The sequence below is a fragment of the Cetorhinus maximus genome, chromosome 5 (assembly GCF_964194155.1).
Source record: "Cetorhinus maximus chromosome 5, sCetMax3.hap1.1, whole genome shotgun sequence".
Taxonomy (NCBI): Eukaryota; Metazoa; Chordata; class Chondrichthyes; order Lamniformes; family Cetorhinidae; genus Cetorhinus; species Cetorhinus maximus.
Window position 1 is genome coordinate 71,502,091 of NC_135883.1, and position 14,033 is coordinate 71,516,123.

General features: G+C 42.0%; 1 protein-coding gene across 3 annotated transcripts in view; it reads left to right on the forward strand.

The window, feature by feature from the left end:
* The first annotated feature begins 1,117 nt into the window (after positions 1-1,117).
* LOC144680723 (fibronectin type III domain-containing protein 4-like) overlaps positions 1,118-14,033 on the forward strand; it is a 296,490-nt gene continuing 283,574 nt past the window's right edge. For all 3 annotated transcript variants that reach the window (XM_078542002.1, XM_078542000.1, XM_078542003.1), the window contains exon 1: positions 1,118-1,661. In XM_078542002.1, coding sequence (XP_078398128.1) covers positions 1,565-1,661 — 97 coding nt within the window. In that variant the 5' untranslated portion in view covers positions 1,118-1,564. The remainder of the gene's footprint in view (positions 1,662-14,033) is intronic.

Here is a 14,033-nt window from a genome sequence, read left to right on the forward strand (position 1 = left end):
TTTGATAGAGAACGTCAATGTATTGTCCCAACTAGTCATTTCACTCTGCCGGGTAGCACAGGGTGAACTGAAGTTGCATTCTTTATACTTTGCATCAAATGTTAATAGGATACACTTATGCACAGCCATTAGCAACCACTCTGCCAGCTGTAGAGTTTTGCTTCAATAAACAATGTGCTTCTGTTGTGTGATGATGACAATGAGTTATTGCAACCAGTACTTCAAATTTGATTGGATTATATCGAAAGCGACTGAGTCAATTTCTGTCAATTCTAGCTTGATTGGATTTGGGAAATATTTAGGGGTTGGTTTTACACTCGCATTTGAACGGTTTGGAGTTTTCTGGATTTTTGACACCTCCACGGAAGCGGAAGGTTTCATCAACATCTTGCTTCACAATTCACATCATCACACCAAAAATCTTGTCCAACAAGATAGTTCAGTATTCAGATATTATATTGGCTTCAACAACACTTACAGTAAGATTGTCTCGATTTTATTAAAATTGTTGCTGCAGATGTGACTAGTGATGCAGTTACATAATTGTACCACTAATCACTTAAATGACCTGTCACTCTGCCCCCTCTCTTGTCCATGCATTAACTTGCCTGGTTGCATTACTGTACAGCGATGCTCATTGGAATGAAGCTACATTGTCTTGTGTCTTTTTCATATAAAATAAAAAAGTTGCTGAACCATCAAGAACGTTTCACGGTTCCATTTGTTACTGTTCAGTATATTAGCCTGACATCATTCCAGACCTCACAAGCAAGTGATGCCAGTGGGAAATTCAACTAATTGTGGCAGACTTAAATGTGCTCGGCCAGGTCTGCATGTCTGCCCTTGCAGAGAAACTTGGCAAATTAACTCATTGCTCTATTCTTTGCAGCGTTTCTTCCCTGCCTTCCCCCTCCCGTGGTCAACTGCTTCTTGGAGCTCAGCAGACTGCGGTGGCAGAAACCCAAGCCCACACTGTCAGCGACTGTTCACTGGTCGACCTGCCAATGACTCCTTCTCCACAAACCAATCCCTGCCACCGACAGGCGGGCTTTCCCCGCCGCCAGTCCTTTTATTTTCATATTACGGGGAACTTTCAGCTCTGTCAGGAGCCGTTTTTTAAAATATTTATTATCTCACGCACCCTCTGTTCCAGAGCGTGAAATGATCATTTTGCCCCAACGGGAAGGCGAGATATCTTTGCTGATCGTCCACCTTCCTGAGCCGCTCTCTGCTGAATGATTCCACAGCTTACGGGCGTTTTCTAAATTCGGCACCTTAGCAAACCTGCAAAGGGAGCTAACTGTGCATGGTGAGACTTGATCCCGAGGGATATATTTTTCTCTTTGTTACGCTCTCCATTGCAGTGAACTTTCAGCAGAGCCTCGGTCCCTGTGCCCCAACCCTCCTTCTGAAGCGGATGATTTGAGGTTAAGAAACTGTCACTCGATCGATGGGAGACGGGAAAATAAGCATCTCCGGTCCTCTTTCTCTCGAGATATTTTTGTAGAGAAGGTGCCAGGATTGTTTTCATGTGTCATTCAGAGCTGTTGGACCAACCGTGTGTATGTTACTTGGAGCGGGCGGAATGGCACAATTTCCCTTGTATTTGAACTCCGCAATGCTGGTGCTATTTAGTTGTGACTTCCGCCTGGTGACAGCAAGTAAGTGGATATTTTTATTCTGACCTTCCTGAGCATTACACAGATGCTGATTGTAACTTTAACAGTGCAAATATTCGCCAACTGGAAGTGGCTGGAAGCCATTGGGGTATCCAGCAGGTGACTGGAAGTCATTGGGGTGTCCAGCAGGTGACTGGAAGTCATTGGGGTGTCCAGCAGGTGACTGGAAGTCATTGGGCTGTCCAGCAGGTGACTGGAAGTCATTGGGCTGTCCAGCAGGTGGCTGGAAGTCATTGGGGTATTCAGTGGATCACTGGAAGTCATTGAGGTGTCCAGTGGGTGACTGGAAGTCATTGGGGTATCCAGCAGGTTCGTGACCTCGTTTGATGCTAATAGAGAAAGGCACTGGGGAGCTGCGCCATGAACAGGGGAATGCAAAGTGTTCAGTGGTGTCCGTTAGTTTCGTGCTGAATCACATGTATTTCGGTCGGGCCTCGTGTGCACAGGCATTCGAGTTTAAGCTCCATACACATGGCAAAATAGAGGGAAGGAGGGCAAATAAAGAACAAAAATGTAACTTCCTATGGGTGCAGGGAAAGCACCAATGTATAAGCAACGTGACAAGAAATCAAGCTGAGGAAGTGATCCAGGGACAGACCCAAAGACCCAATGGTCGGTGTTGAGCAGCGTGTAATCTGAGTAAAACAGCCCCGGTAACCTTGAGGGGGAAAGGTGATGTAACAAGGAAAGAGAAACGAGTGGAACAAGTTGGGAAAGTGAGAGGGTTAAAACAAACCTGGAAATTTTTTAGAGGAAGATTTTGATGAAGAACAGATAAAATGCCTGTAAAAGAAACACCGGCAAAATCCCGAAGCGCGGTGACCGAAGAAACGTGAGAAATGAGCAAAGACAAAGCGGTAAAATGGGTAAGAGAAATGGAATGGGGGGAATAGAAATGTAAAAACGGGTGGCAGCAGTGGAGAAGCTGTTGCCGGTACCTGTAGGAAGTGTAAACTTGAGGGAGAAATTGTAACAAAAAAATAAAGATACACGCGAGAGAGCAGTTTGAGAATGTGACCATAATTAATCCGAAAATGAAGCAAAAAGCAAAGAATGAAAGTATAAGGGAAGAAGGGTAACAGTGACAAGGACGCTGAGCATACATTGAAACATTTCTGAAATCGAATACCTGTGTAAGTTTCATGCCCCTCTTTCCATCAAACGGGCCTGTAATATATGAGAGAACAGGGAGATCAAATGAATATTTGGCGAAGAATTGTTTTAGTATTCTGAGTTCCCGGTTTAATTATGGTGCTTAGCATATTCATGCCATCGTTATTGGTTCGGGATAGTCCGTATTTGTGACAGAATATAAGCAAAGCCTGCAGCACACGATGCGATGCCAGACTGCTTGTGTTGGCAACTGCCCCGAATGATCGATTTGTCAACGGCATAGCAACCAATGAAACGCATTTTTCCCCCCCGATATGCGTTTAATTAGAAAGGGATAATGCGTGTAAAACAGAGCTTAATTTATGACTCCAGTAATTGAAAGTGTGCGGGCGAAAACTGTTCACCTGGCACTGCTAATTTGAGCGACTGTTGCTTCAGCCAAGTATAGTCGTCGCAAATTTGAGCTGTGGCATTGTTCATTTGGCGTGTTGTGGCAAAAGTTAGGAATGTTGTTTGTAGGACAATGCATCAAGTTAAATACTTAGAGAAGTAAGGCATGGTTTTGTGTACACAGTTCCCCACGTGGTGAGTACCCAATTCAATTCAGGCTATAGAATGGAAATTCTCTCACAAGGGGGAAGCTGAGCCAACCGTTTGCTGATCTCTCTTAAAGGCCGGTTATCAGGAGTTGGGAGCAGGGCGTCAGTCAACCCACTCTCTTAGGACGCAGTGTGAGAAACTTAAAAGAGCAATTAAATAACACAACATGCAAATTCATGTTTGAAATAAATAACCTATTTTCAACAAATGTTGATATTTATCAAGATTTCAAGATAATATTCCTTAATTATTTCAATGTTTGCTTGATGTACATTGAAAAATGTTTTGCTGTCTATTATCACCTGACTGTTATATAAACCGCTCGTAGCCGCTCGTATCGGAGCGTAAATGCCATATTCACCAGTGCTGCGTTCCCTCTTATGCGATACGGGTCTTTATTTTTTTACCCACATTACTTTCAAATATCTCCATGGCGCAATAACCTGTTGCAGACATATATTTGAAATATCACTTAACAGGCCTGCATAGAGTTCAGATAGCCAGCACTCAACAATTCAACCTCACACCCTTGATACAATGCCTGCTCTGTTGTCAATTGTATCAAACGCAGCAACCGATTCATCAGTAAAATGTTCATGATTTGATTTACTAGTTTCTTTTTTAAATAATCCAATGTATACTTGTAATCGGCTATTTTACAGCATCTTTATTCAGGGTTGAAATCTGCAGTTGATGCTAAAATTTTTAACAAATAATACGAATTCAGCAGAAATGAGGCTGAGATTGAGGGTTAAGTTCAGCTATTATAAAAGATGCCAACTGTGCTGTTGAGTCAAACTCTGGGGAAAGAGCACAAACTCCAGTAGACACTAAGAATGCGGTCACATGTCCCAATTGAAGTGTACCATCGGCAACGAAACTAAAATGTCAAGTATATTCAGAATGATTTAATGAAAAGGATGCACTTATATATCTCACCATCTAGTGTTACTGAGATAGCAGTGATTCGGGTCTTTGTGCCTGAAGCTTGGCCCAGGATAGTTTTCCGTGTACACATAACTTTCTCAGTCTCTGTTGTATGTGAGGGGATTTAGAAATTGAACCTTGACATTAGTCAGGAGTTTATTACAGTAGATCTTAACCATCTACGGAAGTGTAAACCGAAAGGCAAACTGACTTGATTCAAAATAGTTCTTTGCCATAATTTAGAAGCTGCCATTTTCTTCAGCCCCTAGTGCTGGTAAAGATAAGCGAAAGCTATTTGATGTTATTATTCTCCCCCCAAAAAATGAAACATATCAGATTCCGTGATGATAATACTAGAATTCAAAAAAAGTTTTACAAATTTTAGAATACAGTTAATTTAGATCATGAAACCAACACGATCACTATTTTGTTAGCATCTGATGAAAACATACATTGCTAATATGATTGCACATTGAGGAGGGGAAGCACATCACGGTTGAACTAAATCCTTTTGTTGCTCGTTTTTAATTTTATTTGCAACCCCATACTTGCAAATGAATTGATGACGCTTACAATGGTGATTAGGGGGCCCCTATATAATCTACAAAAGTATCTGGTGAATTGAGGAAGGGTTTTTCGCTTATTGGGCCAAGGTCACCTTTACTGCACAGCGAAGCTCGGCGTCCATTCCCTTGCTTCGCATGTCTATCGACCCCAAACTAAGGTGCCGTTTAAAAACAACTTGTTGTTAAAACTGGAAGGAAACCCAATACTTAGCCCAAAAGCAGAAAGCACCACGACAGTCTTTATTTCATTCAAGTTTTGACCGTCTCGCATAAGCGAGCCATTTCCCTTCCTTTGCTCGGTTAGATTCCAGTGTGTCCGGGGCCAGCTGCAATACCTGGCCACTCTTTCACTGCCCAGGCGGTTACTGAGCGCTCCCACTAAGTAGTACACAAAACGTACTTCTGCAGCTCTCAGAAATTGATCCTGTGCCAGATCAAATCGTTGGAAGCCAAGAATGAATTGATAATTGTTAATGGAGGAACTCTCAAAAGGAATCCGGCAGAAACAATGAAATGCGAGTTCAAACACACAACTGACACACCCTTACTCTGCTCCCCGCTCCTACCCTCTGTTCTCCCTCATCCTCCTGTCCCAAGAAACTGTTGTTTCGAGCGGACTTGATCACTGCTTTACCGCTCAGCTGTAATTATAATGCATTTGTTTTCAGTCTTCAGTGTCCGATGCAATGTGCTACGCCATCGTAGTCAGTAATAGTATGTGCTGTACAGCTGGTAGCTTGTAAAATATTTAAAAGCAAATAACACCATGAAAACCCCGAAGTAAGAGGAGACCTTTTATAAACAAATTCCCTTCGTTTTGGTGTTCGGGGGGAGATATGTCGCGGATTGTGCGCATGACGCCGAGTTTTAATGTACCTGCTTCTTTGAATGCAGAGAAATGTGCCACAGGTTTTCTACATTGTACTGCTCAATTGGTGAAATCTTCGTCCGTCATCTGAGTGGAAGCCGCGCAGGGTGTCCGGTACCTGTTCCGGATCAGTTCTTGTGGAATGTCGTGCATTCTGTAACTTGTCATCATGTTAACAGTGGGTTAGAAGGGGAGGGGGGGGGGGGGGGCAACAGTAAGCTTTGTTGTACCAATCGGTTTGTGCAATCCCACATTCCATGAAAAGGGGGAAGTGTCACGTATTGAATGTGTTCTTGAACAGATTGTGTAAAAGCAATCTTGTGACTTGTCAGGGTTCTTTCATATACAGTTAATGGGGTTATATAATATCAATTTTTTGTGTAATAATTAACATCATGCCATATTTGCTCTACTACCAATGTCAATTAAGCCAGAATGCTACTTTAATACCTTTAGGGAGATTTTTCAAATATTCATCAAACAGAAGAATGTCAGTACTGCAGAATTATTTTTTTTTTCATTTCGGGCATCAAGAGTCCCTAGTCAAATTAAACTACTATACCTCAACCCGAACCCCCGTGGAACACTCCTTATTACATGGGCGTGTGTGGCATCTCCATATATACATATCTCCATATATATATATATACATATATATAGACAATCTCTGTACAAAGGCAGAGTACTGTGTGATGCTAGAATTCTGAATGAAAACAGCAACAGCTGGAAACACTCCGCAAGTCAGGCAGTATCTGCGAAAATAAGAGTTTAAGGGCAATGACCTTTCATCAGAACTGGAAAATGTTAGAGGTGTTACAGGTGGGGGGAGGGGAGGTGGAGAGAGTGGAAAGCAGGAGTGATTTAAGTGACAAAAGGGATAATAGTGGAAGGCAAGACCGGATAGGTTACAGGAGGTGTAAACGGCAACAGCAGAATCTTTAGCAGTACCTGCTGTCCGGGAAAATGGGAGCATAGGATTTGGAATTGTTAAACTGGAGATTGAGTCTGAAAAGTTGTAAAATGATTAATCTTCATGTCCTCTTTGAGTGAGATGCAAAATTTGTTACAGCACTACCTTATGGGAGATGTGTGCTATGGACTTAGCATCCTGGGACCTAGTGGAGACTATCCAAACTCTTTTGAACATTAAGGTCCTAACATCAGTTGTAAAAGGTGATTTTCATTTCATCAATCTGGGCTGGATTGGAGTCTAAATTATCAGGGTGAAAGTTAACATGTTAACCCACTGCACATCCAGCAATTTCTCCCGCCATGGACTAAATAAAGACTATTCCTCCAGTGCTGTTGGTTTCTCTGATGGAATATTATAACCTGCCTTATCCACTCTTACTTAAACCATCTATGCTCCAAGCAATTTAACATTTTGGGCTCCAGCTCTGTAGACTTTCCCATAACTTAAAACCCAAAATTGTGCTTGTTGCTCCTCTCTGAAATGTCTGCAATAAGTAATATTGTTTTAAATGTAAGTTACCAAAAAACTGGCTTTTTTCAAACACAGCCCAGCATATTCCTCACTCCACAATCAAGGCAGCATTTGACCGAGTATGGCATCAAGGAGCCCTAGCAAACCCGAAGTCAATGGGAATCAGGGGGGAAACTCCCCTCTGGTTGGAATCATACCTAGCACAAAGGAAGACGGTTGTAGTTGTTGGAGGTCAATCATCTCAGTCCCAGTACATCACTGCAGGAGTTCCGCAGGGTAGTGTCCTCAGCCCAACCATCTTCAGCTGCTTCATCAATGACCTTCCGCCATCATAAGGTTGGAAGTGGGGATGTTCACTGATGACTGCACAATGTTCAGCACCATTCACGACTCCTCAAATATTGAAGCAGTCCATGTCCAAATGCAACAAGACTTGGACATTATTCAGGCTTGGGCTGACAAGTGGCAAGTAACATTTGTGCCACACAAGTGCCAGGCAATGACCATCTCCATCAAGAGATAATCTAAACATCTCGCCTAGGCATTACTATTGCTGAATCCCACACTATTAAGATCCTGGGGGTTAGCATTGAACAGAAACTGAACTGGAGCAGACATATAAATACCATGGCTACAAGAGCAGGTCAGGGACTCAAGAAGCTTGACACCATTGAGAACAAAGCAGTCTGCTTGATTGGTACTCCAAACACCACTGATGCACATTGTCAGCATCTACAAGATGCACAGCAGCAACTCATCAATGCTCCTTTGATAGCACCTTCCAAACACATGACATCTACCACCTAGGACAAGGGCAGCAGATGTATGGGAACACCACCACCTGGAAGTTCCCCTCCAAGTCACTCACCATCCTGACTTGGGAATATATCGGCCGTTCCTTCACTGTAACTGGGTCAAAATCCTGGAACTCCCTCCCTAACAGCACTGTGGGCGTACCTACATCACAGGGATTGCAGTGGTTCAAGATGTCGGCTCAGCATCACCTTTTCAAGGATAATTAGGGAAGGGCAATAAATGCTGGCCTTGCCAGTGATGCTCACATCCCGTGAACAAATAAAAATAATCAGATCCAAGTGCTTTCCTTTCCACTTTTAAAAAAAATTTGCATTACATGCAGAGATTTCCTCCAAAATGCTTCACTTTATCTTTGCCTTCATTTAAATCCACCTGCCTTTGGGATCTAATTTCTCCAGTTGGTTGAGATCCTTGATATCTTCCTTTTTGCTGAGATATTTATTATTCAGGGTTGTCAACATGAAGACATTTATGGGAGTGCATGAGCAAGGCAGGATGCCAATCCATAAAATAACATTGCTTCACTTTTTAAAAGAGTGGCACAAATCAAAATTGGTGACATTTTTAAACCAAGATCAAAGGCCTAATATGAAGTTCTGGTGACATTCTTTAAATTTAGAAAGCAACACAAGTCTAAGACGAAGGATAAATATTGATACATTTTTTTAAAAGCTGAAAGTTATCATGTTAAATTGGAATTAGAACAACTGCAATAGTATTTTTCACTTTGGCTGCATCCACTGTAGATAGAAGTGTAAAATTCCTTCCATCATAAGGTCAGAAGTGAGGATTTCGCTGATGATTGCACAACTTTCAGTACCATTCGCGACTCCTCAGATACTGATGCAGACTGTGCCCATCTGCAGCAAGATCTGGACAACATTCAGGCTTGTCTTGATAAGTGGCAAGTAACATTTGAACTACACAAGTGGTGGCAGGCCATCACTGTCTCCAACAAGAGAGAATCTAACTATCCCCCTTGATATTCAATGGACTACCATCACTGAATCCCCAAGTGTCAACATCCTGGGGGTTACCATTGACTAGAAACTGAACTGGACTAGCCATATGCATACTGTGGCTACAAGAGCAGTTCAAAGACTTGAAATTCACTTGCCTGGATGAGTGAAGCTCCAACACCCCTCAGGAAGTTTGACATCACCCATGACAAAGCAGCCTGCTTGATTGACAAACCATCCACCACCTTAAACATTCACAGTGGCAGCAGTCTGGACTCACCAAAGCAGCAGCTTGCAAATCCATGACCACTACCACCTAGAAGGACAAGGGCAGCAGATGCATGGGAACACCACCATCTGCAAATTTCCCTCCAAGCCACACACCACCCTGACTTGGAACTATATCACCGTTCCTTCACTATCACTGGGTCAAAATCCTGGAACTCCCTTCCTGACAGCACTGTGGGTGTAGCTACACCACATGGACTGCAGCAGTTCAAGAAGGTGGCTCACCACCACCTCATCAAAGGCAATTGGGGTGCTGGCTTAGCCAGTAACATCCACATCCTGTGAAAGAATTTAAAAAACTATTTAAGCTGGTTGGGAAATTTAGGACTAGGGTCATAGCCTAAAAATTAAGCCTTTCAGGAAACATTTCTTCACACAAAGTGTGCATGAAGTTTGAAACCCTCTTCCATAATTGACAAGTGATGCTAGATCATTTGTAAATTTTAAAAGTGAGGTTGATAGATTTTTGTCAGCCAAAGGTATTGAGGGATATGGGAAAAGGTGGATATATTTGAAGTTCGATTGCAGATCAGCCATGATATTGTTGAATGGTACGGGCTCGAGGGCTAAATATTCCGGTTCCTATGCTCCTGGTTTGCAAAACACTAAAACTTGGGGCACTGACCTAACAATTTTAATTTGCAGTCTCTTTGTTGAAATGTTGATTTGTGTGGATGATTATTTTGTCCCTACGAATTTAATTGCCTAACACCTAATTTTATAGTTTACTTAGTTATCACAGGAGAGTTGACTTCCTCCAAGTGAACTGAAATAGCATAAATTAGAGTAAATTGTTACTCACTTTTTAGCACTCAGTCCGATTCTCTCAAATCTACATTCTGTTGCATCAGGAAAATCACAACTCACAAGCAATTGAAGAGTCAATTCATATACATCTGCAATGAGGATTCAGTGATTCTTTTTTAACTGTAGTAACATGCTGACAAGTTGAGTTAAAGGTGCATTGTTATCATGGAAAAATGTCTTTGGCAAACCTTTTCATTGTGAGGAGGTAGATCCAAATCAATATAATCATTTATGATGTCATATGAAAGTAATTTACACTATTGCATTGTAAGTTTATGAGCAAATAAAGAACAGAATTAGCACATGCACATATCATCCCTTTAATTGAGCCATGAATAGTTGATTGTCTTCAGTAAGGCTATTTTGGATATAGATATACACAATGGGCAGAGTTTTCTGCCTGTCGGGCGGGGAGCCGATCCCTGCCGGAGAAGTGGGCCCCGCCGCCATTTTATGTGGGCGGGCCAATTAAGGCCCGCCCAGCGTGACGTCCGCCGTGAAGCGCTATGCACTCCCTGTGCGGGCGGGGGGGGGGATTCCCCAAAAGCGAGAGTGCGCTCTTTCGCGCATGCGCACAAAAGAGTGCACATCTCCCTGAGGCTAAGTGCTGCCTCAGGGAGATCACTTATACTTTTAAAAAGATTAAAAATAGAAAAAAGAAATTCCCTAACTTGTCCCCCTCATGTCCCATCTCATGTGGCATTGTCACGTGTTCATAAATTACAGTAAAACTTTATTAAAATTTTTAGAACCCTGAATGAAACCTCATCACGCCGCTGGATGAGGTTTCATGTTTTTTCTAGTTGCCGCCGGGGCTCCTGGCCTGCCCACCAACCTTAAGGTTGGATGGGCAGATCCTTTAATTGTTTAAATGACTCTGTCAATGGCCTCAATTGGCCATTGACAGGTTGGCGGGTGCACAGCTGATTTTGCTGTGCCCCCGCCTTCCTGAAAATTTAAATGGGGCAGGATGACAACGGGGGTTCCGCAAGCGGGCCCTATCCCCTGCTCGCTGACGGCTAAATTCTGCCCATTAAGCTTAAGGATAGGGTTACATTCAAGGGCTTTGAACAGGAAAGAGAGATTGGAAATTATTGCTTAGTACAGAGAGTTTGAAGATAGGTTTTTTGAGGAGGGGGTGATGATGATAGCTTTGAAAGGTAAAGGGAAAGTACCAGAGGAGAGAGAACTATCTGAACATCGGCTAGCACACTCTGTTATCCCCCACTGATTAGCATTCAGCTGGCAAGCCCAGTTGGAGCATCTCACAGAAGTGTTGCTGCTAAAGGTGTTGAGGCCAAAGGCCCAGGGTGTGATAAGGACCAGTTTTGAAGCACTCTAATACACATTTGAGACAGCGAATGAGGAGAATTTCCAGCAGCACAATGCAGCCAGACTAAACCTGCAGCAGAAAGAGGACAGATTATTCTTGCAACACAGATGAGACTATCTGCATTTACAACACAAGAGGCTGGCACCTAATGAATTATACTGGCGGCTTCTCAGCATCCACCAGAATTTCTGAAATAGAATCACATGGCACAGGAGGAGGCCATTTTTCTCAACATGTCTATGCCAGCCCTTTAGTGCAGCTATCTAACTAGTCCTATTCCCTGCTCTTTTCCCATAGCCTTGCAATTTTCTTTCCTTAAAAGTATTTATCCAATTCCCTTTAGAAACTTACTATTAAATTGGTGTCCGCTGCCCTTTGTCAGGCAGTAATATCATTCCATATCACAGCAGCTTGCTTTTTTTTTTAAACTAAATGTTTCCTCATGTCACCTTTGGTTCTTCTGCCAATCACCTTAAATCTGTGTCCTCTTGTTACCAACTCTTCTGCTACTGGAGTTTCTCCTTATTTACTCTATCAAAACTATTCATGATTTTGAACATCACTACCAAATCTCCCCTTAATTTTTCTGCTCAAAGGAATACCAGCCTTGTTTCTCAAGTATCATCATGTAATGGAATTCCATCATCCCTGGTATCATTCTATTAACTCTCTTCTGTGCCCATTTCAATGTTTAAAGTGTTGTGCCCAGAATTGAATATGATAATCCAGCTGCGGCCTAACCAGTGTTTCATGAAGGTTTAGCATCATTTCCTTGCTTTTATAACTCTATGCCTCTATTAAAAAAGCCAAGGATCCCATATACTTTTTAAAGCCTTCTCAACATACCCTGTCACCTTTAAAAATTTGTGTATATACACCCCAGATCTCAGCTCCTGTAACCCCTTGAAATTGTCCCATTTAATTTACATTGCTTCTCCTTATTTTCCCTACAAAAATTTATGTATTTTGCAGGCAAGGCTTTCCATAAACACTACAAATTGGAAAATTGACCAAATCACTTGAACTTGAAAGGAGGAAGGATTCATTTAATTGATTAAAGAAGGGAGAAACTGTCTGCATTGGTTAGTATTGAGGAATGGGAGTAAATACCACATAGTTGGTACTATTGAGTACATGTCTCCAGGTGGTGCTGCATGCCATTGTAGAAATTGATGGCAGAAGAAAGCACCTGGTACCTTTCTACAGCTGTGAAGCAAACTCTGATCTGAGGAATGCCTGGAAGTGCCCAACCTCACAGGACATGAGTGTGTTGGCCACTTTCATTTACATAGACTGGTCCATCTACATATTGCTCTATGGCTACAGGTCAGGTCCTACTTAACTAACATCAAACCACATATTGCTTATTAATGCATATTGTCAGTTTGACTTAGTTGGCATCTTTGACTTTGAAGGTTATAGGTTCGAGTCCCTATTCTATGAAGTGTTAAGCAAAGGTCCTGTTTATCGGTTCAGCTGGATGTAAAAGGTGCCCTGGAACTATTCATAGCCAATGTTCCTCAACAAACACCAAAAAAGGTGCAGCTATTCATCTCATTTGAAGTTGGGGGATCTTGTTTTCCAGGTGTTGGTTGCCACCTTTGTTTCCATTATAGTGATTGCATTCAAGAAAGAGTAATTTATTTATTATGGAGTACTTTGGGATGTCCTTGATGGAGTAAAGTGCAAAAAAAATGCAATTTATTTCTTCTTCATTGATACTAGCTATAACGCACCAAGTAAATAAAAGACCCCAAAAATTTACTGCTTTCAGAAGCATGTTAACAATTCAATAGAAAGTTGCAAACTCAAGGGACATTTCCTTAAAGTGTGGAATAACTGTCAGAGGTGGATTGGGGGAGGACAGCTATCTTTTGCACCATCGTTGTTATGATTCCAACTCTTTTTCCTGAGTTGGGCTCGTGCTTCAGTGAAAAAAAATTATGGTGCTACAGTGGATAAATTGCTGGTCAAAGATTAGGGGCCCGGGGCTGAAGTGCAAGCAAAACTTGGGAAGCAGCCCCCTCAGATAATGGAAAAGGGGCTGCAGCCTCATACACTAAACATAAACATGGAAAGTGAATTTCTCAAGGCTGCAGAAAATGCAGGTGACCTGGGAGTCCCTGAACCAACTTAACCTTCTATTGCTCGATACTGCCATGTGTGCAACACCCCCATGTTAAATATGTTTACAAGTCATTATCCAATGAATGTGCCCCTCCACCTGTAGACACTTAACCTTAATTTATACAATTAACAATTTCCCTTTTCCTCCTTTTTAAACAAAACTTTACAAATAATATTCACAAACATATTTTAACACAAAGCAAAGAAGAAGGAAAATAATTTTCCATATTCTCTATGAAGTATTACATTACAAGACATCCCTCTTCTAGGACCGCACCCACCCCCCCCCCCCCAATAATTATTGATGCAAATGCTTCTTCTCGTGAAACAATTAGATAATTGATGACTTGCATCAACCTATTTGATCTTTGAGATTTATTTCTTTTCTAACATGTGTTTCACGCTAGCAAGGTCAATCTTTAATCTTTTATCGCTTGCACTTTTTAATTAAGTGAACATCCCTTGAAAATATTTGACCAATCAAATCCTATATCCTCTTCTTCCAC